The 27,848-nt window shown below is 39.0% G+C and overlaps 1 protein-coding gene across 4 annotated transcripts in view; it reads left to right on the top strand.

Moving 5' to 3' along the window:
- The window catches only part of pard3bb (par-3 family cell polarity regulator beta b), a 215,895-nt gene that overhangs the window by 12,219 nt on the left and 175,828 nt on the right, over positions 1–27,848 (top strand). For all 4 annotated transcript variants that reach the window (XM_084361221.1, XM_084361220.1, XM_084361222.1 and 1 more), the window contains exon 2: positions 957–1,058. In XM_084361221.1, coding sequence (XP_084217347.1) covers positions 957–1,058 — 102 coding nt within the window. The remainder of the gene's footprint in view (positions 1–956; positions 1,059–27,848) is intronic.

Raw genomic sequence — 27,848 nt, 5'->3', positions numbered from 1 at the left:
TTGAAACTGCCTTTCTTATGCATTTTCAAATATCCCATCATGAGTTATTGTCTTGTCCATTATGTCTTTTTTATATTTGTTGCATTAATGGCAATTGAATATTGCTGTTGCACTTGAAACCAGAACCGGACAATGTGGCATTCACTCGCATGCACACAGGCACCCTATTTTAGAGGCCAGGGCAAAGCAAATTAAGTTGTTTGACTGTGAGGTGGACAGTTTGACAACATTACAAATTAATGTGCAAAGTGATTCAGCTGACAAAGAACCAGAGGAATCTGAACTAAGAACAACAAGGAAATTTGTGAAGCCTTGGGCGGCGAAATATCCTGCCAGCTTTGAGCTAGACAGAAAATTATACTGCAAAACGTGTACAGCATACACCTCAATAAGTGACACATCAATTACACCCCACTGGACAAGCTAAAAAAGATTTTTTTTTTTGCTCCTTAATGTCACATCTTATTAATCTGATTATAAAGTGCATAGCATCTTAAATACTGAAAATATATGGTGACTAAAAATTGCAACCATATTTTAACTTTTGGCAACCACTTTTGAAAGTTAGTGTTGAGTCCTGATTGAGGAAGTCAGGTGCTGCACTGTTAATGTGGACTTTTAGAAACAAGATAGAAGTTTCTGGGCTTCCACTAGTCTGAATGATACCCTTATTTCTGATTAACAACATGCAACACACTCTGGATGTGTTTATAATTTACAACAAACCATTAGTAGTCAAATTTTGCAAGTGAGGCCTTTGCGCTTGTGGCTTAATTTAATTAGAGGGTGATTTAATGAGAATGGGATTTGATGGTGACTGACACCTGCAGTGTTTTAAAGATTATTCAGATACATATGTGTGTATACTATAAGTTTAATGGGGAGATCGTCTGCTGGTGTCAGGTTTATTCACATATGAAGTTGTTTAATCACATTGCTTGTGCCCTGTGTTAAAGGAAGGAGATTTTCTGGTTCGGACTCATCATGTCGAATACTGTGACGGGGGGATTCTGGACCCAGATGACATACTCAGTGATCTGGTGGAGGACAAGGACAAGGTAAGAACATCTTTTTTGTGTTTGCTGCTGCTTTAAATCTGATAAAGTAATCAACAAGATTGGTTGGATAGTTTTACTTCATATATTTTCACTTCCTTTAATATAAAAGAACAGAAACTGTGAACAAGGAATTCAGTGGTTTTATGTGGATTTAAGCTGACCACAAACAGCCGTGTCACATTTATCTTCTTAATTAATACCCGTGAAGTGAAACTAACTCGTGTGAAGTTAGACTTTAATAGCCTTTAATTAAAATGGCCTGTTTCCTGAATGACCAACGGTAAGCAGAGTACACAGACACGCATGATGTGACTAACCAAATATCCGGCCAGGCAGTCCACAAAGAGGAGGAACAAGTGGTGGGTGGCTCTTGTTCTCTACACAGAGCTACAAAATCAACCATCTTTAACCCTTCAAACCTTTTGATATCTGCCACATAATGCATATGATCCTTTTGATTTATACCTATTAATTAGTCTCATAACCCAGTGTGTGTGCGTGTGCTTGTAGAAAAAGTGGGTATCTTGTGTGCGTGTGTGTTCCCACTCAAGAGTATTGAGCTGCAGCGGCCTATAAGCTACTCCTTGGATGGAATATTGCCTCACAAGCAAAATTCAAAGGGAAAAGGTTTTAACTTGCCTTCAGCGTTAGGCAGTGTCATTAGCAATTCACTTTTGGAGACTTAGCAAACTCAATCCATATATTCCCCATTTTTTCTTTATTCCCCTGAGGAACGTGTCATTTTTCATTTTCCCCTTTGGAAAATGGACTTTTATTTCATACCATTTCATAGACATCGGTGTTATAAGAACGTGATGAATGTTCTACATTAAGGGCTTTTTGAACCATGACTTAGGACCTTAAATGAGTCTTAAACTTTCTCTTGGTGCCTCTTGCACATTAAAACAGTATCAACATGTTTTAATGAGCCCGTGTCCTATGGTGTACTGAATATTTCATTTAGGTCACAGCTTAAAAAAAGTTAAAGAAGAAGCTACTGGCAAAAAAATATAATGTACAGTATATTTCCCTGTCCTTGGCTCGTACTGTATGCCTTTAAGGGTGTATAAATACTGCAGGATGTGTTGGAGGTTCTTTGAACTAATTAAGAACAAAGTTGCATTAGTTGGCAGTTTCTCTCGGGGCTGAAAGAACCTTTGGGAAGTACTGAGCTGATCCCTCTCTCTCTCTCTAAACAGGACTCAGGCCTCTGTTCAGATCTTGGCTTTTAGATCTTGTGACCAAAATAACTTCGCCTGAGTCTAGCAACATGAAAATGTTTATAATCTTGTGTTATCATCGGCGTTATTGCCTTGACGAGGTTAACACAGACCTGCTGTAGAAATGTGTTTGATGAGAACTAAACAAACATGACATTTGAGAAATATTTACATCCTTGATTGTTTTCTCTGCTGGATGAGTTTTCCTGATGAGCTCTAATGTCTCAAAGTGTGTGCGGGGGGTTGTTACATGTCATACTAAGCTGCAGCCCAGGAGCACTATGACTCCTGTGTGACGGGAGTAATAACAGAGTCAGGAGACCAGGAACTGACCCAGGGGATTACTATTACGGGGGCCTGTTGCTATGGTTTTGTGGAGACCTAGAGAGCAGCATGCATTGGTCCAACTGTTGCAAATTTACCCTTTGCCATCCAAAAGTTTCACAATGGAAGGAAAACAGTAGTCTGTGGCATCTCCACTACTGTCTGCTCACAATCTCACAGTGCAGTGCTTTGTATTTTTTATAGATGCGAATTAACAGTCATGCGATGCAGTACATTCATGCACTACACCTTTAAGGGTTTCCAGGGCAGTAGGGCAAAAAGTTGGCACAAAGCCAAATGCCCCTGCTTCCAGTAGGTACTGATTTCTGCTGTTACTATGGAGATAAAGTGTTGCAAACATGCCAGTAAAAGCTATTTATAGCCCCTTTTCAGACATGCACCCCTTTACGTTAATGTGGCAGCGATTCAGCCCAGTCACCATCATAAAATGTTGGCAGTTAACTTTTCTGCAAACCACTGATATGTTCACCTTTTTTACGTGTCATAGACTACATACCATATTGACTTTTCTACATCATGTATCAGGAGATAAATGGGATGGCGGTTGAGTTACAGGCGAGAAGGCTGCCAAGCCAATGACTGCAGTTCGACCCCGTATTTCAGCTTTCAAGTGTGACACTACTGGATGCTTTTAAGGAGTCCATTTCCAGCCAGGTGTTTTAAAAAGACCTTGGAACATCTTGTGCCATGTTTGTGGTGACCCAAACAGTTATTTTTAAACCAAAACATGATGTTTTCGTAACCTTAACCAACCTCCTCAGGTCACTGTAATAAACAAATGATCTCAATCCTCATAAACAAAAATACAATACAGTATAATATATAATCACAAAAAAATGATAATGATATCAGTTTAATAATGTAGGAAAGACAGTGACAGAACCAATATGAAGTTGTTGAGATTCTTATTGTATCAGATCACTACATAAAGACTATTATTTCCTTGTGGTATGAAGAAGAGGTGTAACTCAGGGATCACTTTGTTGATTATAATCACTTCAGTTAGTTAGTTTGTATCTTTTTAACTGCATTTCAGTCGGCGCGTCTGTAAGTTGAAGCATCACTAGTAACACAGCCTGAAGTTCAGCATTGATTGCGACTTTTTTTAAATTCAGTAGTACATCCAGTCTGGTGTTAGCAGGTCATTCGATTGATCAGATCGAATATCTTTTTGGCATTTATTGTCATTTGATATGACTATTACAAGGGAGTAACAAACTATGGATCACAGCTGAGCTGACTGAGCTAAAAGCTACTTAGATCAGTGATGGTGGTGATTTAGTGTAGTCAGTTCACTGTGAACATTATTTGAGGAAACATTAAGTTGTTATCAGAGAAGGGAAAGTATATCAGTCTGGCTTGAAGTAAAATGATCAGATAAGTCTTGGATCATTTGAATGTTGGATCCAGACTCGAAGCTGGTTTAGCAGGTTTATGCATCGAGGATGAGTTAAAATGACTGTCAGCGTAAGTTTGTGTGTGTGTAGGAGGGCTGTTTGTCTCTATGTTTTGAACTCTCTCCTCATATTCTCTCAAAAAGGATAGTAATGCTTTTTGTTAATATCCTTTGAATGCAGTGAAGCTGTACAAAACTGAAATACGTTTGCAAAAACGTAATATAAAAGCACACACATACTACAAAATACACATTTCAATACTGAGATCAAATAAAGTGCCACACAATCATTCCCCAAACACACGTTTGGCGAGACACACACACACAGAAAAATAAACCGCACAGAATGATACCCAGAAATACACACTTCTGAGCACAGAGATTGCATATGAAATGAAAGTGTGAAATATTCATTGGATTCTGAAGCGAGGCTCTCATAGTATTACTGAGCTGAGATTAATAAATGGCTCATAATCCCAGATGAGTGTTTTACTGTAGGCAGACTCAGACTGCCTGGCTTTGGGTTTATAACCACAAAGAAAACAGAGAAGATTTTTAAAGGTCTGCTGAAGACGGAGGTCAAAAATACAGTTTCGAAAATCCACAGCTGAAATATACCCGAGTGAGGCATTTGAAGAAGAGATGGCTCAAATTTATGAAGGTTCGAGGGTGTGAGGAAATCTGTGTGTGTGTGCTGTTTAAATTGAGGGTATGTATCTGTATATGCCTGTATACTTGGTATACACGTATGTCAGTATATCTAGGATAGACAGAAAAATGCTGTAATATATAACAGCAATATATTAGTATAAGGCAAACAACTATACCATTCAAAACAGCTTGAAGTGTTATGCCAGCAAATAAAAGCACAGCAGCACAGCATGTTTATACAACACTGTTATTTTGGGAAGCAAACTTACAATTATCTTATCCTTTGTTTAATGAGTGGATTGATAGTAATCTCTGTAGCTTTTTTCTCCGTGTGTCTAGAACAGAGCCTAGCTCAATCAAAGACTATGAGCACAGTGAAAACCACCTAGGTGTGTCAATAGCTACATCTAATGTACATTTAGATGCCGTGATTTAATTCTCCTAACAAACCAGGGCCTTGGATGGTTGAGTGACAAAATTAGAAAAATTGGTCAGTTGCTAAACCCACAACATAACCCCACTCCTACCTCGGGCTGGTCAATTAAAACAATTTAATGCTTAAGTATGATTTTGGCTTCTACTGATTATGAAAACAAGATAATAGATAAAACGATTACTCTGCCGTGTCCTGTTTTGCAATCATGTTCTTGTTTTGTCTTTTGTTTAAAAATCCAGCGTACCCTTTTCCTTTACAGCGGGTTGATTAGGCCCCTCTCTAAAAGCCTAAACTCAGTCTTAGCCCGACTGTGGCATGCTTAGTTCAGCTCATTGTGGCCAAGTGAGCTGTTGTTGAGATTTTGAACCGTGTCTATCTGTGCGGTCGCAGTACCGGTGCTTGAAGTGGCCAAAAAGAACAAGAGAGCTGTTGTCCAGTAATCCCTTTTCACATTTTCTATATGAAATAAAAATGACACCACATCGTATTTGAAATGATGAAGCCACAGAGACAAGATTCAGGATATCCTGAATTTTTAAGTTAAAAAAATGCATCATATTTCCAGCATTAAGTAATCATGTTAAATAATCATGATCTCAATATTGACCCAAAATCCATGAATCGAGCAGCATAATTGTGCAGCCCTACTCTGACCTCAAGGAAAAGATACGACTATAGCAAGTGGAAAATGTTGTGGGGAAAATATTTTTGTGTGTGGTGTGCATGCAAGTTTACCTTTAGACCACCACCACCCACACCCCCACCTTTTTTCTCCATTACCCTAATGTCTCCCTTGCACGTTGTTTTTCAAACTCGCTCACAGCTTTATGCCAAAGAAAATGAAAAGTAAGCAGGAAGTATGGATTCCCATCAGCATTTTCTGTGTTGCTGGACGTGTAATTCCTAATGTATTTTTCCAATCTTGTAGGTATTGCAGAAACAGCCTCACAGAGACGAGGGTTTGTTTAAAAGGTTAGCTGGTAATGGAGTGAGAGGGGAGAAACACTGTTACCATGTGTGATATTGATGTTTGTTGTGGGACATTAATAACACTACTCTTGATGAAATGCACACACACATGCATACAGACACACACACAGCATGCGTCCCTTTGCACACATCAGTGTTAAACATAAGTATATTTTTTTCTAGCATGCACACACATGATGACAGCAAGCATCCATTTACACCTTTGGCAACCCATACAATGAGTTTATTAGTATGCAGTCTGTGCATTTGTGTGTTCGTATGGAGTGTATATGCCTTGCACAAACAGCAGGCTTCATTTTATCAAGTAATGTGGAGGAGACTAATTAAAAGCTTCCAATCATCACACACTGTGAAACTGCTCCATTTGAACTTTGTCTTCTTAACGCTTATTTTAACACATTCGTTTAAGCAGTCACAAATATAATGCACAGCAACAAATGTCTATAGTACTGTCAGTAGTTTCAGGCAACATATATGTTAAGAAGTGCTGTGGACAAGGTGCCAAACCAATATTACAATATTAATACGTTTGTTTTTCATATATCTGATTTGACAGTATGACAAAACTACCGTACATAATGATCATTTTGTCTGTTTTTAAATTATTTTTTAGGCCAGACAATTTGTAACATGATAACACAGTATTATATCAGGTATATCAATATGATACAATTACGGTGAAAGTAATCTGTAATCCCTGATACGCATAATGCATCATGTTTGAAATATTAAGAAAAACTTTCCACTGTGAAAAGGCTCTTGAAACAAAACTTCATGGGTAATTGTGCCAGTCATTGTTTATCCCATTGACAGGTACATTTAGATGGGTAGAGGCACAAATGCACAAAATGTAGCTAACGGTTTAAATCACATCCTCACTGAGATTTATATACCTTTGGCCTTCAGCAGGGTTTCCTCTTGGTTCTGCTTCTAGCAAAATGGTTACATTCATGAGTGAATGAGCTGCGCTCACTTCAAAGGCATCGTTCCCACAGCATCAATATTCATGTTAGAGGATACACCGTTTATTAAGATTAGAGATAGATCTCTTTAGTAAATACTTGATCAGAAACGGTTTAAGGAGCTTCAGATATTCTTGTCATATTTTAATGATTGACACTCTACTGCGTGGCATATTCAGCGCCTTGGAAACTTTCTTGTATCCCCCCCCGATCTGCGCATCAATAATGTCGTCACAGATTAATTTCTTATGTTAACAACTCTGGCATGAACATCAAGAAAGAAGGGATTGATCTCTGATGTTCCTGTTGTTCTCCAATGGGCACCTTCTCAGTGATGTTGAAGTCAGTTAGGCCTTTCAGTTCCACAATAGTGCGATTTCCTGTAGAACTGTTTGTAAATTGCCTCGTTAATCCTGTTAAAATGCACTTTGAATTGATCAAACTTGAAGTATGTCTGGCGATTATACTGTCTGGCTGGCTGATGAGACGAAACAACCTTAAAAAGTCTGACTTGGAGACGTTAAGATAGACAGTTGGTGGACTCGAGCCAACTCAGTGGGGAGTGCTTAGTGTGTGTGTGTGTGTGTGTGAGTGTGTGTGTGAGTGTGTGTGTGGGTGTGTGTGTGTAAGTTTTCCAGTCAGCCAAAACCATTTGCTGCTTAATACAAAGAGGCCAACAGTTCATCTCTCAGTGTAATTAACATTTAATTAATGCTGTCATTTTCTTTCCCTCTTTACTTTCTTTTTTGTAAATCTGATTTCCTTGTCTCTTTTTTCCTGGCCCATGTTGCCATCACACTGGGGGGTAGGAACAGCACAGTGGGGACAGACAGACAACCAGACTGGCAATCATATAGACAGCGCCTGTGGTGTTGGCATACCGACCATAGAAGTAATATGGCTTTAAAATGTGCAAGAAAGATAAACTTTATATTTTATAACACAGGAGAACCTGCCTTGAGGATTTATTTGGTTCTAAATAAAGTTATTTCATTTGGAGCGTCTTACTCTATCCTACATTTTAATCAAAGGTGAGAAATGGATCCAAAAATTAGCAGTTGTCCTTGTCTGAATATCTTTATTATTCAATTTTAATTTAAAAATACTCTCCTTTACTTCTCTAACAACTCTAATCCTCTCTTCAAATGATTTATCCGCCAGTTAAACCTAAATAATTAAAGCAATTAAAGGTCGCTACAATACCAGAATCATTAACAGAGTAGCCAAATCTCTAATAATGAGGAAATTATTCGGAGCAGGTTCCTTGTTATAGGCTGACCCTTCCCTTCCTTCTGTGCTCTCTAATTCTGCAGTTTTCCTTCTCCATGATCATCAAAACTCTGCTGATCACTGGTGAATAACACAAGCTGCTGCTGCTAACAGATGCAGCTCTGTCAAACTCGCTAATTTATTTCTGTCTCTGTGTCTAAGCACTGCCTTTGTAACTTACAGCATGCACGCACATTAATGCTATATTTGCTCGACGTGATAGTTCTTGCTGCTAATCAATCAATTAAGAGCTTACAAAAAATATTCATTTAGCAAGTGTAAGTGAGAAATGTTAATGACGTCCACACACACAGACACAAATAAACACACACAGCAAAAGTAATTTGGCCGAGATAATGTATGTGTTGCATCATTTGCGGATTGATTGCTGTCATCACTGAGTGTGTGAACTCGTTAAAAGCATTTACAACGGAGCTGGAATATAATCGTTTAGACATTCATCATTATGGATAGTTTTAGTTTAACTTTTTATAAGGCAATTAACTGTGGTGCTAATAGCCTCATCTGGTTGAAAACACATTTATTAAGTTCCGATACAGTTTTTGTTTTGTTCGGAAAGTACTTTAGCCAGCTAATTTAATGTTTTGTGCACTAGTATCTCGTCATATTCCTTAGCTATGTATACTTATGTTTCATTGTATCCTGGAGCCAGGATAAGTGTGTAGTAGTAGTATGATAATGGAAATGATGTGAACCAAAAAGCTAAATAAAGGAAAGGAGTAAAGGAGAGTAAACCATAAGATTTGGGATGGTAGGCCTGGGGAAATGTTGTTGCTCTGAGAGGCTTATTACAGTGCAATTTCACACTTCAAGTCTATTTTCGACCATTTTATGTGCACATCTGCACAAATGTATTGGACCCCTAGTACTGCCAAAACACAGGTGACCTACACTCAATGCTTTGTCTGATTGTGTCCTGCGTGGACACAAGGGCTGCTGCTGCTATGCTGATAACATGCTGTTCAAGTTTTGCCTCCTGTGTCGGGATGATGTTAGTTACCTCAGCAGGTATGTCTGGTTGAAGAAATTACTGACCTCTTTTTGGTATTGTAACAGAGGTCTGAAATTTTACACAGTAGGCAGATATTGTTGAAGTGTGAAGAGAAAGATTTTGAAAGGCCAAGACACTTGAAGAGGCCTTGTAAATGCATGAAACATATAAGAATGACCAGTGTTTTGATTGAACTTGTCAAAATTGTATATAAAAATTGTGTATAAAACTTAAATGCGATCATCTGTAAACAAACTTTGTTTACTGTCAACGGTTTTACAAATGTATGTTCCTGAGCCCATGTAGTAATATCTTTTATACATCAGGTCGTTGAAAAAGTGGTGAATCTCTCGCCCTAGTCTTGCTTGTGAATGACTGAGCCTTTTGATAGGAGTGTAACAATCCATCAATCCGATTCATCGATGTAATGATTCACGATTTACTTGAAAATATGGATCCACATCATCATATCTAGGTTTACGCTATTATTTTGAAATTCCCCAGGCACATCTGCATCACCTTTTTCCAACTAAGCGCACCTCCTTCCTAAATGGTCAATCAGTGATAGTGCCAGGCAGGTAGTGGCAAGCAGCCAAAAAAGATTATGAGGATATTTACTCCCCTCTCAGTGTGAAACTACTACATTTTCTTGTTGTTAAGTCATGTTTTATGTGTGTTAGTGAAGTCAGTTTAAAGTAAACTTTATTACACATAGCTGCATACAATTATTTACTTGGTGTTATTTTCTATATGGTCAAAAGCAAAAATGGAAGTGGTAGCAGCTTCTTCTGTAACTGTTACATGTATAAATGATATTGTCTCATATTGATAGCAGGTCCCTAAATTGAATTTAATCAAAATGGTGTATTTACAGACTTTGTGACAAATAACACTCATGCTGTACTATCACCCGTTGCCAGTAAACCTGTTTACCTGTGGAATATTCTAAACAGGTGTTTTTTGAGCATTATCGTATTGCCTATATCAAAACCACCGTAAGCACATAATTGTACTGTTTGGCAAAGATTAGCAAATGATCTTTTTTATTTATGGTTTGCACAGCAACCCGACTATTTTGGAGTCAGGGGTGTGCATGAATGTTGTTAAAACAGTGACTAGATGGGTGAGCATAAACTTGGAGGGTAAAGAGATGTACTGTATGGATGTGTGATGAACACTGATAAGCAAGGATGGCTGAAGCAATGGAGATAAGGTGAAGACAGAAACGCAAGAAAAGGAAAGCATCGGTAGAGATGGGGAGGGTGGCTTTTGGTATTCAAAGTACAAAAAGAGGCCCTTATGCAGTGAAAGTGAATAATAGAAAAAGCTTGTACTGTATCTAAACCTGCTCTCCAGCTTTCAAACCTGTTTCAGTTCTCCTCCTCCTCAACTCTTCATCCTGCTCTCCCACTGCTCCACATGGCTGTCCTCTTGTTCTCTCTCCTACCTTTTCTCTCCTTCTCTTTTCTTTCCCCTTTCCCCTACTCACCAGCCTCCCTCTGTCATTTAGAGGAGCAAAACACGAGCCAGTGAGAATGAGGCAATTATGACCCTGTTGGAAGGGTTATTATGCATAATGCCCCATAATCCTCCTCTACAGTTTTCATCATAAATGGCATGTACATTAAGTCAGTGCAGTATATATGTGCTGACAGAGACGTCCTGACATTGTGTGAAGAACACCAGCTTCAGCCACACACACACACACACACACGCACACACACACATGCACACACATATGCACAAAGCTGTTTTTAAAGCATTGATTAGTGAAGATGGTGCAGTTCTAATGTGATTATTTATAGCTGCTTATTCTGGCATGACATGATAATGAAGACAATGGACACCAGACAGACGCAGTATTTGATTGGATTCTACAGCACACTGTATAAGTTTCACATTTGTGCATTGAGGTAGTTGATGACAGGATTCTTCAGGGCTTTAAACGTGTGCGCGTGTGTTGCTGGTTAACATGTCGATATTAATTGAACCGTGACCCAGATCAAAACAATTAGACATGAAAGGGATTTGGAAAAACATGCAGACATATTGAGAAGCAGCAGTTTGTGTGGGTAGCCTCTGACACAGTCCACATTTAATCACAACATTTTAATCCCAGGCAGTTTAACAAACCATGCAGACAGGCATCCAACAAATCTCTTTGTTCACCTTGGAGCTATGTCTTGAGCTTAATAATTACATTAGGCGTGTGTTAAGTATTTAATAAATGCTGATTATTTGTTTGTAGCCTTGCCAGTATCTTTAAGTCTTGCTGGCATTATTATCCTGCACTGTCGTGGCTGAGAAGCTTTTAATTCAAGTTTTATTATAATACCAATTTTAGCATGCTTCTGCTGTATTAATTCTATATTTACATGGAAAGCAAATAGTTGGCACCATATGTCTGTAGTGGGCCCTTCTATATGCATGTCTTCATATACCACTGAGGGTGATTCCTTCTTACCGCTTCTCTGAGTGGCTGCTTTGTTATCTCAAGCTCTTGGGGTTGACGGGGCTTGACCCTAGACTTAGTCTATCTAATGGAAAGCTTTTCTATTCAAGTGTGTGTTCGAGTGGGTTCTCTGTTGATTTTTTACTTGGCCTGCACCTTTATTTTGCTTTGATTATAGATTACAGTTTTAATTTTTGTAACCACTGAAAGAACATGTCAGTCACTTGCAACTACGAGTACATCTTAAAAAGGGGCTTATGTTTGTGCCTGAGCTTGCATCTGACCACCAGCCTTGAACTAAATAAAGTTTCTTAAATTCTGAAAGAAAAGAATATTGTAAATATGTGCTGACTACGCTCTGTTTTTTATTTCTATTAATTTTGGATAACAATTTTATTGTATTTTAAAGAAGAGATAAGTGTTGGCAATCCTTGTATCCTTATTAACTATTTTTTTCTTTGTAACTATTTTATTCTTTAGTAATTACTTTATCTTATATATTATATATTTTATCTTAGGGCGATGCTTCGCTGTTTTGTTGCATTACACATTGACATTCTTGACAATCTTTTTTTCTTGTTTTTCCAGCTTTTCCTAATCATATCTATCAATAGATCTTTTCAGGGCAACTGAATTCAGACATATTTTCCTTTAAAAGTGTGCAGACATTGCAGCTTGCAAGGGTTAAGTGAATGAGCAGGAAGGACAAACATACACAGTATGACACATGCCCACAAACACACAGTATGGTCATGTTATACTAACAGTACTATAGCCACCTTTGCCCCTTCAGCCCACCATATGAAGTGGCCAACATGGGGAGATAATATTGACCTTCCACTAAAGAAAGCAGTGCTGCTTATTGCTTTCACACATAGCACGGTTTTTTATATACTGGATTTCTTAGCGTGTAGGTGTGTGCATGGGTGGGGATGTGTGTATATGCACATGCACAAGTACAAGGAGACGCTGGATACATTTTCCAATGTTGTATTTCTTGGGGTGTAGCTTTGGTGGCAATTGAAAAGGTGGGTAAGTGTGAATTGTTTGCTGAGCTTGGTCTGTCTCTTAAAGGGGTATTCTGGTCGATTTAAACCTGGGCCCTATTTTCACAGGTTTTGGCATGTAAATGATTCATACTTACTGCAGATTTTGAAATCAGTCCAGTAGATCACCTCAGCTGGTAGTGGCTGCAATGGCAGCAAAGGCAGCAATGTAATCCTTCGGGGCAACCAGAATTCCTCTTTAGGGGGATACAAAAATTGTCTTTGGCTTTAAAGAAACAATCCAGGTCATTAATAAATGCTGATGGGGAATGCAAAGTGACAGAACTGATGTTTAACTTGCTAGCCGACACATTTTTAAAATGATCTTATAGTGCCAATATGGCTACAAAAGTTGTTTTCAGGGCTGAATTTTTTTATCAAGGCCAAAAAAAAAAGTTCCACATAGCACTTTCTCCTCAAAATTTGAATGCGACCAACATCATTTAAGCATAAGACATTGTAAAACAATGTCAACCAGTGTCATACAACCCTAAGATTTTAGTTTTTGTCACCACTTTCTTATGTCCTAATGTATGTATGCACATGTGTACTTGCTCTTCCTAGTCCTTCAAAAGGATACAAGAGCTATAAAGCGTCCTGCCTGTCTACTGTACGTGTGACTCAGATGTCATTCCTTTGTCATTTTCTTTATGTTGCCTGACATTTATCATTATATAATAATCACATGTTTTAGCTTTCATTGATGGGAAGGTGTATATGGCAGTCCTTGAGAAGGGTAGTGGGACCATAAACCTTACCTTTCTGCAGGAGCTGAGATATATGCTATCAACCGAATTGTGAATTATATTTGATGAGGCTATGGCCTCATTGGTAAAGTGAAGTACACTGACACATATATCAGTCTACAATGACAGTCAACATATATTATAATAGCACCCTTTGCTGTATGTGCATACTGTATGTACGTGTGTCGCTGAATTATCAGCTTTTAGTGATATGTGACTCACTAGGTTATATCTTTAGAATTGATTTACAGCGTCAGTCTGTGTCATGAATATCCTCCTCTGTGTTTTTGAAAGGATAAAAGGGTATATATTCATGATCGGGGATTTAACAGGGATCCATTATGACACATAAAACAATGTCTGTGATTGTGTTTGAGTGTCTCAGGGTGTGGGATGCAGTCAGAGCAAGGTAGTGCCCTTTTTTTAATCTTAATTGTCAGTAAACTCTATATGAGATTTCACCATGTGTCCGTTTAATCATGCATGTATTTTAGGTATGGCTATTGGTGTGTGCAATGAACTCTTTATGTGTGTTCCAAGTGAATCATCTGTAAAATGCTGCTGACAGCAGCCACCTCCATCTGTATGTCTGTCTCTTTTACACAAAGACACCCAGACGCACATAACTCATCAAGAACACAAAGACTGCAAGCATAACCTTTAATGCTGCACAGCCTCATATGCTACAGACATGTCACGTTTCACTTGATCACACACACAGATGGGTAATTCAATATTATAACTCATGTGGCACATTTTGAATAGGTTCGTAATGTTCCATTAGTTTGATTGCTTACAACCTGTCACACATGATGAGTAGAAACAATAAAATCGGGATAGAGCAAAACGCAATTAAATGGCTGTTTTTATGTTGTAATTTAATGGTTTAATTTTAATATTGCTCGTTTACGGCACAAGTGACGCGAGTAGATTGTTTCACTTAGATACAGATACATGAAGATGAAAAAGTCCACACACAAATATACTTCTACTACTACTACACACACACACACACATACACCCTCACACTCTTTAAAAGCAGTGAAGTGGAATAATGGACAAGGCGATGGAAAAGTGGGGAGATTTTATCATTCACACTCTCTTAACCACCAGCCATCTGCTAAATGCACGCATTCCTGTCTTTGTTTCTGTGGGTCTGTGTATGCATGTGTACTTCTGCACACACACATGCATATGACTGGATCAGCCTGATTTTTTGAAGGCTTTGATGAACACTCATCATGTTAAACTGGCTGATGCAGTCAGTTAGTCAGCGCAGTCTCTCAACTAGCGATTATTGTCAGTTTCGATTGATCTGCCGAATATTTCCACAAATGTTCAATCAGTCGTTTAGTCTAAAAAATGCTCATTGCAATTTCCCAGAGGCCAAAGTGACATCTTCAAATTGCTTCTTTTGTCCAACCAACAGTCCAAAACCTAAAGACTGAATGAATCATTAAGAAAAGCAGGAAGTCCTTACATTTAAGAAGCTGGAACCAGCAAATGTTTGACATATTGCTTGAAAAATAACTGAAACAATCGATTATCAATCGACAAAGTGTTGCAGCTGTAATCTCAGAATTGTATATCTTCTCATTAACTAAATAATAGAAAAGAGAAAACACGCAAGATATATAATATATACCTTAAGTATGTTGACAACAATCAATGAAGAGCTGTATCTGATGCAGGAAACTTTCTCAGGGAACGATACATGGATTTTGAAAACCAGAAAATCTGGTGTATTTAGGTGTCTAGTATCTTTGAGTGAGTACAACTTTGGTTAGTATTTATGGGTGGTTTATAATTTAGAGTGATACAGGGCTATCGAGTTTTATATTGGATTAGGAATAAGTAAATTAAAAGGGACTATTGGGTCTTGGGGATGTATATGCTCTGCTGAGTGCCATTTGACTTTGTTGTTGTAGCATCAATGAGCTGATTGCAAAAGATAAAAAAAAAGTGTTGACCTACAGAAAGTAATGAAAATTAACTGAAAGAAAGTTCAAAATGAATCAAAAATGAATAAAAAAATGTCTTTATTCATCATATAATTTCAAAATTTCAAAATAATCTAAACAGCCTTAAACACTACAATGAACCAGTGTTTAAGATACATGAGGCTTACTACAAGAGTTTCTAATTAATGGAAATTTTTCCTAAAGCTCGTCCGGACATGGCTCATAATCACTATCTCTGTTTTGTAGAGAGGTTGCTCATTATGACAGGATAAAGAAGAGAGGACATTGAGATCTCACCATAATGAACCTAAATGCTTCCTCTCACCTTCACCTCATCCCTGTGCTCCACCTCTACAGCAGCCTCTACTTATTGACAGCAGTTATCCTCTCTACGCTCATTCGCCCTGTCCTCCATATCTATGCTTTCCTGGCTGTGCTGCTTTAGCTTCTCTCTTTCATATATTTTCACTGTTCACAGCTCTTCTTTCAACATGTCCGGAGTCCTCTACCAGTACTTAGTGATGCCGTGGCCTCCACCCCTCCACTTCCTTTCGCCCCCTTCCTTCCCCTCCACCACACGCCTCTTTCTTTGGCTCTTTTCTCTAATGAATCCAATCATTTTTGAGTCACACCTCAGTGTGCACATGTGTTTGTGTGTATGTGGACTGAGGCAGATACAGACGTGATCCAGACTTGATACATATGTTGACCCTTAGCCAGGAACCAGGGGGGTTAATTGAGCAATGGCGTTTGAGAGAGAGAGAGAGAGGAGATACAGGGAGGGAGGATGAAACAGAAAGCCAGAAAGAGATAGAGAGGGAGAAATGACGGGAATGAGAGCGTTAAGAGAGCGAGAACGAGGCAGATAGGTGCAATTTGTAAGAGCGTATGAAAAGAGGAGAAGCAGGAGGGTGCAAGAGAGAAAGGGGTTAATTGCTAGAGTGAATAAAATGAAAGACAGGAGGAGGCTGGTAATTAAAGAATTGAGGAAGATACGGTGAAATAAAGACAAATGTGGGGTTAATGGTGACGGTGTGTGAGATGGGCACGAGGTGACAGCATGAGGCAGCCAACCAGCAGGATATGGAAGATTGATTTTAAGTGATAGTGAAGGGGTTAACAGAGTGATTGAAATGAAACAAAGAGAGAGGCAGAGAGGGTGAGAGAGAAAGGGTTAATTATGAATATGATAAACGATGAAGCCTGTAGTCTTCATGGACCTTGGCTGTTAATTAAGAAAACACAGCTGCACCTGGGACCCACCTAGAATAGATGGATACACAGTACTGCATGAAATTGTGTGTGTGTGTGTGTGTGTGTTACTAATTGTTATTGTTATGAAGTCCACCTCCTCATGGATTCATTGTGCTGATGAATTATCTTAATGAAGTGCCTGAATGTGGGGTTTGTAAGGGATGGGCTGACTAAATGACCAGATGACTATGAATCAGTCCATCATGTGCCTGTGTGTGGGCACACGCAGGAAAATCAAGTGTAATGGACAGAAAGGGAAAAGCAGAAAAGTGGAGTAAAGCTGACATTTTGAGCACCCATTCATTGCTCTTTTTTCCAGCCTGTTCTTTCCCCTTTTTGTTCTCTCTTCTCTGCTTACAAGGAGTTTGACAGTGTGTTACAAACTTGTAGGACTTAATCACATTTTTAGGGATTTAGAAAAGAAGCTTTGTGTTCGGATTGATGGTTTGGCATTTTCTCATACTGTATTAGACATTTTAGAGGGTTTGGAAAATATAATGTGGGCTCTGAATCACGATGCCAAGGCAGCACATCAATCTGTGCCATTGCTTTCAATCAGAAAAAAATAATATAATTATTTTATATGTACGCAGAGATAAGGAAGGGATATGAAATGAAGACTGTTTACTGATTCTATTATCCAGTTTTTGTTTTTTTAAAAATATTTTGATAATTACAAGGATAATATCTTGAATCACAATTCATTTTTTATTTAAAAAAATAATAAGTAGGTAAAATTAGTTGTTAGAAATAAATGATCTAAAAGGCCTTTCACAATGTGGCAATAAAAAAAGATGATGGTTGATGACATTGTTGGGTGATGTCTATGTTTGTGAATTTGAGCCACCAATGTCATTGAGTGTCTTGGGTTCGCCTAACTGGGCCGGTTTAATCCGAAAATAACAAACAGGACATGGAGACATAATGGAGGACACAATACTTTTTTTTAAGCTCTCTAGTGGGATGCCGTTTAAATCAGCACGTTACCATGGTACAAGGCTCAGTAGTCGATGACTATTATTGAGTTAATCAAAAATGACGGGATAAAAAAATCTTCATAGATAGCTAAAAGAACTCATTGCTCTTGAAATGACAAGAAATAATTTGTTCATAATTATTTGGTGTATGAGAAAAGTCAAATCACATGAGAATATGACTGCATAGAGATTTGTACAGATGAAAAAACAGCCTTTAAGTCCCTCACATGGAACCTCTGAAGACCTGCCAGTCTCATCCTGTAGTTCATTGTGGTTACACTGAGACAGCATAATTTGCTGCTTGATCTAATGACTTAAAAGCCTCAAGTCATAGCCATGCAAATGTTTCAAGGTAGTTTGCATTTTGCTGCAGCAGACCTCATGAAACTTCATCTAGAGACTTTTAGCAGATGTGATTTTGGCAGTGTGAAATGTGTATTAAGGTGGATTGTCCCTTTAAGTACACATCGCTTAGTGTCAAGATGGATTTGATTCATGGTCTTGTGAATAGAAGATATGATCTGTTAGGAAGATTAATGTAATCACTCTGTGTTGGCTATGAGCTTTACTCTTCACCTCAATCATAGAAATGTTAGAAGGACCACCTCTCATGTCGATCCTTTTAAAAAGAAAAGCAGAAGGTGATGTGTGTGTGCACTTTGTAGGGGCTGTGTGTGCATGTGTTCAGGACAGATTTATGTGTGTTTTCATCACACGCACACAAAGCTAGCAGCAGTTAGCAGAAAGATTTACATACATTGACAGAGTAATGCGCTGGGCGGTGAGAGCTTTATAAAGAGTGAACCTGTCCCTGAATGTGTGTGAGTGATGATAACAGGCTCATTTAATTGCCCAAACCCCTACACACACACACACACACACACACACACACACACACACACACAAACGCACACACACACACACACACACACACACACACACACAGATCATCAGTTCCCTGCGTAGGCGTCACATTATATCTGTCATTCACCTTGAGGAGGTGGAGGTAAGACAGTGTGATGGAAAGGGTCGGAGAAAGCAAGCAAAAGAGTAAAAATCAGTCGGCAAGAGAGAGAAATGGAGCCAAGAGGTCAGAGGCTGTTTGCATTAACTTTTTAATAGCTTTCCACTTTTGGTAAACAGTTGGAAATTCACTTAAAGAAGTATTTCACCGCAGGAAAGATGGCACTTACATAAAACTGGGCTGTTTCGTAGTAGAAAGACGCCAGATATTTTAAAAATTGTTTCAACATGACCAGACAGAATGGAGGCAAAGTTCTGTGGTATTCCCTTTTGCTAACAACAACTAGAATGCAATGTGTTGCACTGGACCAATGAACACTCCCGCTGATTGGTGATGTACTGCAAGTTGGGCAGTGCATGGTTTTGACTTGTCGTCTGTTTTGAAACAGGAAACATCAAGGTGGCCGACTGGTAACAAACAATAGTGTGTTAGCGAAAGACTACACTAAAATGAGTTTCTGAAAACCTTTTAGTGAGCCCTGGATTGCAGACTCTCTCTCTTGCAGCTAAACACTATGCTAAAATATGTTTGTGATAACATTTAAGGTGAGAAGCAGAAAGTCTAGGAACAGAATATTGGTTTAAAGTTCATCAGCGCTGCCTAGTTTTTACAGTTTGATGGGAGTTTGGTGAGATGCCCCTCTCTCTCTCTTGATCTGACTATACTATGTGTGTCCGTGGATTTGGACATACAAAAACGGAAGTGCAATCTGTACATCTGCCATATGACCCGTTTACGTCAGTTCGTGTTTTTTTTTTAAAATCCATTGTTAACCTTTGTTCACTTGCATATACTACCGACATTGTAGTGATACAAATCTGGTTGAGAATCCGCAAAGTTCCCTTTTGAACCTAAACCGAGTTTAACCTATGTCAGCTGCATCCTGGCAAGACGCTGGCACAAAATCCCTAGTTTTACACGTGTAGATATGAATGTGTATTGAAATATGTTTAATTTTGGTCCTTACAGATGCTTGGGAAAGGACCTGGTTGTAGGAGCTAGAGGCAGAGGGTTTAAAGTCTTACTATTTTACTTCTGCGGAAACCATGCTCAACTCTGTTGTTGAATACACCCAGCTGCAGCATCTTTCCATTGGAAATCAGACATAGAAGTAAAGGTTGTCTTTTGTGGACTTGAGGACCACTTAAGAAATAACATTGGCTTTCTATGAAGACTCATGATCCAGATATACTCAAAAACGGACAGTGTACGAGGTTCATTTTTGACTCAGGCGTACAAGGAGGTGAGCTACATATCCTGTTGAGGAGTAAATTGTAGTTTTATAGCATTTTGTTCTGACCAATCAGTTATTCAAACTGGGCTCATGCATGGAGCTCATAAGTATTGGTTATACGCGTCATTGTTAATTAACATAATCTATCTCCTTGCAAGCAAATTTATATTGGAACAAGCTTTTTTGGCCTAACAGGCACGGAGAAAGATATTTTTGTCTGTTAGTATGTATTTTTAATCTGAATGATAGCATGTTATACTTGTGCATGAATTCACTGACATTACCATTAAACCCCTAAACATGTTAACTGCCTCCCTCTTTGTCTTTCCTCGCACTGAGTCACAGACACACACACTTTATAATGGGAGCGTCTGCAGACACTAATGAATGGACTGAGTGAAGCTACACAGCCCCACATAGGAAGAGATCCTTCCAATCAGGAAGATAATTTAGGTCAAACTTAAGGTCACAAAATTGTTGCCAACAGCCTATAATTCTCCTCGTGAAACACTTCATTTTGTAATTGCCCCATCTGCACAATTTGTTTTGATGCCAAGTCATCCTATTTAGCTTTGGCGCATAAACATTTGCCTGAGACGTGAACCCCACACAAATTCAAAGATGTAAAAGACTGGAATTCTTCATTTAACAGAAATTACAATTTAAAAGCTACATAAAGAACACTATGGTCAGAGGGAAATGTAGTTAGACACACCACTGTAAGTTGTAAAACATAAGCAAACGATTAGTTTTACTTGTCTGTACTCTCCTGTTGTGTCAAAAATGGTATTGCATATTGAAACTAGAGGATTGGTAATTTCACAAATCTACACTAAATCCTAACATACAGTATGCGACATGTCCGTATTGTAGCTGATGTTGCACAAGTAATAAGGTAATTGTATAATTTGTTTTGTGTCATTAATCAAATGGCTGTTGTATAAGAGATGATAGTAGTCGACATTTTTGATCAACGGTAAAAACATGACATTTGGCAAACAAGATTGACTCTAATGTGATGCCCTTATAGCAAATACTGTCTTTGTAAACTAAATAATGTTCAACATAGCTTTACAAGACCAGCTTCTGTTTAGAAGACGCGGACTAAACATAGGAAGCTGCTTCAGGATGATGAATTAAGTTGTCTTTTTCATTTTTTTCATTGACAGAAATGGTCGATTTGTTTGGTAAAGTTATTCCTCCTTGGGTAGAAATAGTTGTGATATTTTTATTTTTGTATGTGTTTTTTTTTGCGCTGGTTTGAGATAAAATCTATTGTTCTCCTTCATCTCTGAAGGCAGAGAAGCTGACTCAGGGTCAGGAAACAGGCTTTCACCAATTAACCCCATAATCCCAAAAGTGGTCACAGATTATAGGCATGTGAATGGCTGAATAGGCAATCCTGTGTTCTAAAGAAGAGAACAGAGACCCTCCCCCAAACATGTTTTAAGTTTTCTAAACTTTAAAAGGATTATTAAGGATTATTAAAAAACAATTAAAAATCAGACATTTTTTTCGGGGTTCTCTCTTGAAAAACTAATAAAGTGTGTACTAGAAGGTGTGATACAATTGATTCTCTTAATTCTTCTGTGTTTCTGTGTGTATGTGCATGGATGTGTGTGCACTGATCCAGGTTCAGGACTGTCAGCTGACAGTTATTACTACTAAGCATTTTGACATGTTAATCCTCCGATAATCACCGTCAGTGTGAAACTGCGTGCACGTATGTGAGAGAGAACATGGTGTGTATGGGTGTGTGTGTAGCCTAATCAGTCACATCTGACAGACAGAAAATCCTACTTCAAAAGCCACTCAGACATCCATTGTTATGTGGAGAGCCAATTGAATGAGATAAGATGTTGGAGAGAAAGGAGAGGAGGAAGGAAAGCAAAGCTGGATAAATGAGCCATCAGGGGATGTGAGAGACTAAACCTTGACGTCGGTTTGAACACTATCAACTTCTAAAGGTTATATGCATTGCGCTTTGACAAATCATTAACATTTTAGACATTACTGTTATTTGAAAAAAATGAATATCCAATTCCTTTTAAATATGACAGTAGCCTCATGTAAAACATGGTTTTCTGAGTTTGGTTCTGGAAAAACATGGAGAATACCAAAGCCCTCTGTTTTGAAATGAAAAATTCAGCAATCACATATTGGTGTAAAATTAAGGTATCTGGGCTTCAGTACATAGGCTGCCTGCTCTACCAGGTGAGCTGACAGGGCAACCCAGCTTTTCACTTATATACATATAACAATTAGCGTACTTAAAATGTTGGTGCAACAATGTAACAGGCAGATTTGTGAAACTTCAACGCAAAGTAATCTGTTATCTTTCCTCCCTTTTTCCAGTGAGCAGTGTACAAAACATTCAGGGAGTAGCTCTAAGCCGGCACTGACGGCTACTTTTGCTGGTTTTTATCTGTTTTTGTGCAGTAATCAGAAAAACTCCACTCAGTTTTTGGATGAGAAAGCTTTTGAAAAATAAGGTGTGCCAGATTTTGTCAGCTTTCTTTGTTATTTCAGTACATCTGACAAACTGTAATCAAGATTTAGGAGAATATAATAATATACTTCGACTCAGATCAGATCAATCTATCCCTAGTTTCTGATTTTTGGTCTAACCCATTGATATAAATGTGTGTACGCTAAGTATTAGTGCCTCTACGTTGTCCAGTAACTTACACGTCAAGGCAATAGTGATCAGACAACGTCTCTCTAAGCCACTATCTGTGGAATTTGACAAAACTTAAAACTTCGGCAAAATGTTCCTAATTTCCATTTTTTTAAGAAAAGATTTCGTTTGCCTGAAAGAATGAATCCAAATGCCATTTCCTTTCACCATTTTCCCTGAATTTGTGAATAATGTGTCCACCATAAACTGATTTAATACTCCCTTCCTCCCAGCGGGTGGATCCTGTGCCGTTTCCTTTTGGTTAATAGGCTCCCCTGGTTTATGAGTATTGTCGTTCAGAGTGCTACTGGTGGATCATTGAGAATATGGCCTGCACAGAATGTGTCCATCTGTGCCACTGTGTGTCTCCATAATGCTGTTCCATATGGCCAAGTGTGGTCTACACACAGCCTCAGGGAGGTTTGTGGTAGATGGTTAACACACACACGCTCGAAGAAACAGATATTCTTCCTCATGCACAAGCATACATACATACTGTATATGTGTGAAGACACAAGCACGCAAAAAATCATGCACACGCATGCAAATATGAATGCAGGCCAGTACACACACTATCTGCATGACTGAGGAAACAGAAGTTGTCATTATATTTTGGCCGAGCGACAAACACTGAAGTGTCTGAAGTTCACAAAGTCACTGAACAGTTGTAGCGCTGCTGCTGATGGAGGATGTGCGAGTTTTGACAGTTGAAATCATTTCTGCTTTCTCTATCTCTCAAAAATACGTCTATATAATGTCTTTCTTATCTTGCTCTCTGCTGTGTGTGTGTGTGGCAGTCTGTACTGTATGCCTGTGACTCTCTCTCTTTATGTCTGTGTTTCTCATTCTTCACAGTATTTCTGTCCCCCATTAATCTTTTTCCTTCTGTCTGTCTTGTCTGGATTTCTCATGCTCTACTGAGAGGTACGGTGACTGGAGATCAATAGAGGGTCACACACACACAGACACACACACACAAACACTTCAAACTGCTGAGCAGGTGAATTTCATTCATCCATATTCTCCATACGGAGACAACACCGTCCTGATTATTGATTACCACGGCGATGGATCGACTGCAGCAGAGGTCATAGTCGGAGTATAATACATTTGTCCCTGTCTTTATGTGCAGTGTATATAGGAATGCTTTAACAGTGTGTAATTTTTCATAAATCTATTGTTGTTGATGTTTGACTCCGTGGAGATTGTGAAACAAAATAGAACAAGAGAGAAAGGGAGAGAACAAAACATGAAGGAATAAAATAGCGAGATTAAAAGTATCGAGACTGAGAGAGTGAGCGCGGGTGTATCACATTCATGTTTTAATCGATAAGCCCTTTGTTGCTTTGTGGGTGTATCCAATAGAGCAAAGTGCTGGAACATGATGATTTACATCAGCTGATTTGTAAGGAACCACTGCAACTCAGAGGGGAGAGGGAGACGGAGAGGAGAAGGAAGAGGAGGAAGAGCAGGTGCAGGAGACAAAATAGATGCAAAAGGAGGCAAGGTAAATGAGAGGAAGCAGACAGGAGGCAACCGGAGAAGAGGAAACGCAGGAGAAGGGAGGGGAAACGAGAGGAAGCTAAAGAGAGCAGGCAAAGTGAAGCCAGAGGGGAAAACAGGGCTAAGCAGGAATATTTGCTGATGAAAGACGAAAAGGCCAACTTTTCCATAGCCTAGCAGAGAAGAGTTGACCTGCCTCGGGGTTCATTCAAATTCTCTTTGTGATCTGCACAATTATTTTTATGGGCATCACACAGAAATGTGCGAGGCTTTTTAGAAATTACTCCTCGTGCTGGCGTTACAGAGTGCCTGTGTGCCTGCCTGAGTGACCTTATCTTCCCAGCCCTGCACTGACTTCTTTTATGGCCTCACCACAAAGAGCTGCTTCAAAATTATGTCATGAGACATAAAAATGCCTTTTTCTTACTCTGGCATTACATCAAAAGGGAGAGGGGAGTGATGACATGCTCATAGAAGGCGTCTCGCTGGGCTTGTGTAGTGAAGAAACATAGTTCAAAAACACACAAAGGATGGAGTTTAAATCATTCTGCATACCACCGGGCATGCATTCATTGTTTTTTCCATATAGCTTGTCTTCCTGTGAGCTGACAGAGACAAATAATAACAAAGTAATTGAAGCACTTTGTCTTCTGCTTTCTTTGCTTCTCACAAGCACAACACTGTTCTTTTGTTAAGATAGGAAACACATCTATGACACAATAACAGTATGTTAAGGGCCAAGTGGAGGAGCTGCAGGGGGAGGGGGGCATTTCAGATGCAGCTTCTGTTGTGTAGAGCTAGGTGGTGCTGTCAGTCTATGCACTGTCATAGTGTGTGTGTGTGTGTGTGTGTGTGTGTGTGTGTGTGTGTCACTGAGTGATCAAACCTGGTCCCTTTCTTATGAGGAACAGTTGCTTCAGAGGAAGAGCTTTGTGATTTTGAACCGGTAAGACACATTTATTAATCCTGAATTTATTGTCGTACTCAGATCATTGCAGATCATTAATAACATTCCTCTTTAATGAAAAAGCAACACGAAAAGCTGAAATAGCACAGTTGGCAGTAAATTAGCATATTTGCAGGGAGAAAAATAGAAAATTCTTATTTTAGTACACCATCTTGCCTTCCCCCAATCCTTTAGTGTATCACTTAGAACAACCGAACCAGTTGTAAGACGTCATGACCTGCACACCCATCCCACGTGTGATGAACAGCTGCCTTTATGTGTGGCCACCTCAACTAAGAGTATGGTGACGGATTGATCATTGTGAAGGATGTTGCTGACTGCATAAGATGCCGAAGTACACACATGGGCACACACGTACACAAACTTAAACACCATTGATTTTTTTATGGTAAGTGGTCATGAGTGGAAATCAAAGTTCAGTGGTGAATAGATAGATTAAGCATATTTAAAGATTGTTTTCTGTGTGTGTGCACTGTTTGTGAGCAGTATGTATGCTCATGCATTTGGCTGATTGGAGCTTTTTATTGATCCCCTCCAAGCTAATCAATCAGAACCTAATCGACCAGATTATAAAGGGTATGATGTGCGAAAAGCTGGTTGTGTATGTGCGTGTGTGTGTCTGTGTGTGCACGCTGTTATGCACTTAGATCCTGAACTGCAATTAATCTACCTACCAATTTCATGCGCTCTTTTAATTTTAATAAAAGGAAAGGCACCAACTCTGCACTTCTCCATCCGCTCTCACACACACAAATACAGGCACACACACACTTTCTGAGATGCTGAGCCGTTGCTGAGCATTAGCTGCTTGCACGTTTTTGGTCCCATTTGGTAATGCATTTATACTTTTCTCACATTCAAATAAAAGTTTGAATCATAGGTAACACTTCTAGCGATGGCCCCGTGAAGAAGTAGAAGCCCATTTGTTGCCTTCCAAGACAGCCTAGGATCGGACACTGCTATTTGCAACCCAAGTTAAAAAGAATGGATTTATGAAAAATTTGTAGTACTTGATTTTACAAGCATTTGAGACAGACAACACTGGACTAATGTCACAAGAATTGGCTTATGTGTTGTGGTGGAAGTGTTTGATTTTGGCTTGTTGGATCTGGCCTTTCATTGATCCATGCTCTCAGGTCAGGTAGTCACACACGAGTGAGTTACTTCCGCTAGTCTTCACTTGTCTTCACTAACTTGTATAATCCTTGTATTGACCATATGTTATCGATAAATATAGGTAGTGGAGAAGGGATGAAGTGAGAGAGCTTAGAAGTAACCTTTGGGGCAAAGATTTGAACCTCTGTGTTTCCTTTTCATTGGGGCTGACCCAAATGCTTTGGAGCCTCGAAGTTGCAACCAGAAAGAGACAAATATCTGATGAAGAGAGCGAGAGATGTAGCTCCTTTGTGGCGTTTTTCTCAGTACCTGCGGGAATAAAAAACAGCAAGGGAGCTGCATGCATCTGCAGCTCACTTGTCAAATGTGGCTGATGTCTCCCTTCTGTTTCATGTCTCATCAGACTCAACTACCTGAAATACTAAAAAATAGCAAAGTATATGGGTACATAACAACCCCACCTCCGCACTGCTGAAGCTTCAGATATTTGCATGTTATTTTCATTGAAGCTTTGAAGCCCCCAGTTGATATTTGAGACAGCTCTAGTTTTCATTAAATTATTCTATACTTGACAACCAAATAGGTCATGGACATTTGTGTAAGTTGGTAAAGTGTACAAGGACTCAGTTGAGCATGAGTCCGAAACTTTCTCATCTTGGGACTCAGTTGTTGTGTATTTATAAAATTGTTTTGCTATAAAAGCACATGTAAAAGGATATATAATCTTAAGAAAAGTAACAGATACATTCATTGTATAACATTTAGTGTTAGTAGAGTGATTCTGTGAGTATGGACATCTTTACAAGCTGTGGTCAACCCCAAGGATGCCATCTATACTGCCGAGGTGTCTTTAAGCTAGGCACTCAAAGTCACCTGGCTACAGAATTATCATTTGTGGTTGAGCCAACCTCTGACCTTACTAAGAGTATAGGAAAGGAACATATAACAACAAAATGACACAAAAAAACACACTTTACTACGGTTTGTAGCATCGTCACTCAAATGAAGAGAAAATGAAGCCTTAGTCAGATGCATCTATGAGCTTGAGTATTCAGGCTCTCTCATGGATAAAGGCATTTCTACATGAAGTTGTCAGCAACACGATCAAAGTAAAATGTGTGTTTTGACAGTAAGCTGAAACTGAAAAACAGAAAACAAATCAGACGTTTATTAGCATCTCTGCGTCTGTCGAGATTGTTGACAGGATAGCTGATGAGAAGGTTAAATGTTACGTATAATAACATGACGGAGACGCACATCGGTGTGAGTGCTCAATCCAAAAAGTAACGATTAATTTATTACTTAAAGGCTGAATAACATTTGCTGTCTACTACTTGGAAACAGCTCGTAAGCTTACAATAAAGCTTTGCTCTCATTGCCAGACTAAAAAGGTTGTGGTGCAAGAGGGACAGAGACAGAATTGGCAGCATGTAACTTTATTTGGCTGAAAATGGACACATCATTGCACTGCCACTTGTTACCGTGACACTCTCAGACAATCTCGAGTCTCAGGTCTGCTTTTTGCTCTTACTCTCTGACACCCCAAAGGTTT

The sequence above is a fragment of the Pagrus pagrus genome (genome assembly GCF_965226575.1).
Source record: "Pagrus pagrus genome assembly, chromosome: 9".
In the NCBI taxonomy this organism is placed as follows: domain Eukaryota; kingdom Metazoa; phylum Chordata; class Actinopteri; order Spariformes; family Sparidae; genus Pagrus; species Pagrus pagrus.
The sequence above is the reverse complement of the archived record's forward strand: the minus strand, read 5'-3'. Positions and strand labels throughout refer to the sequence as shown.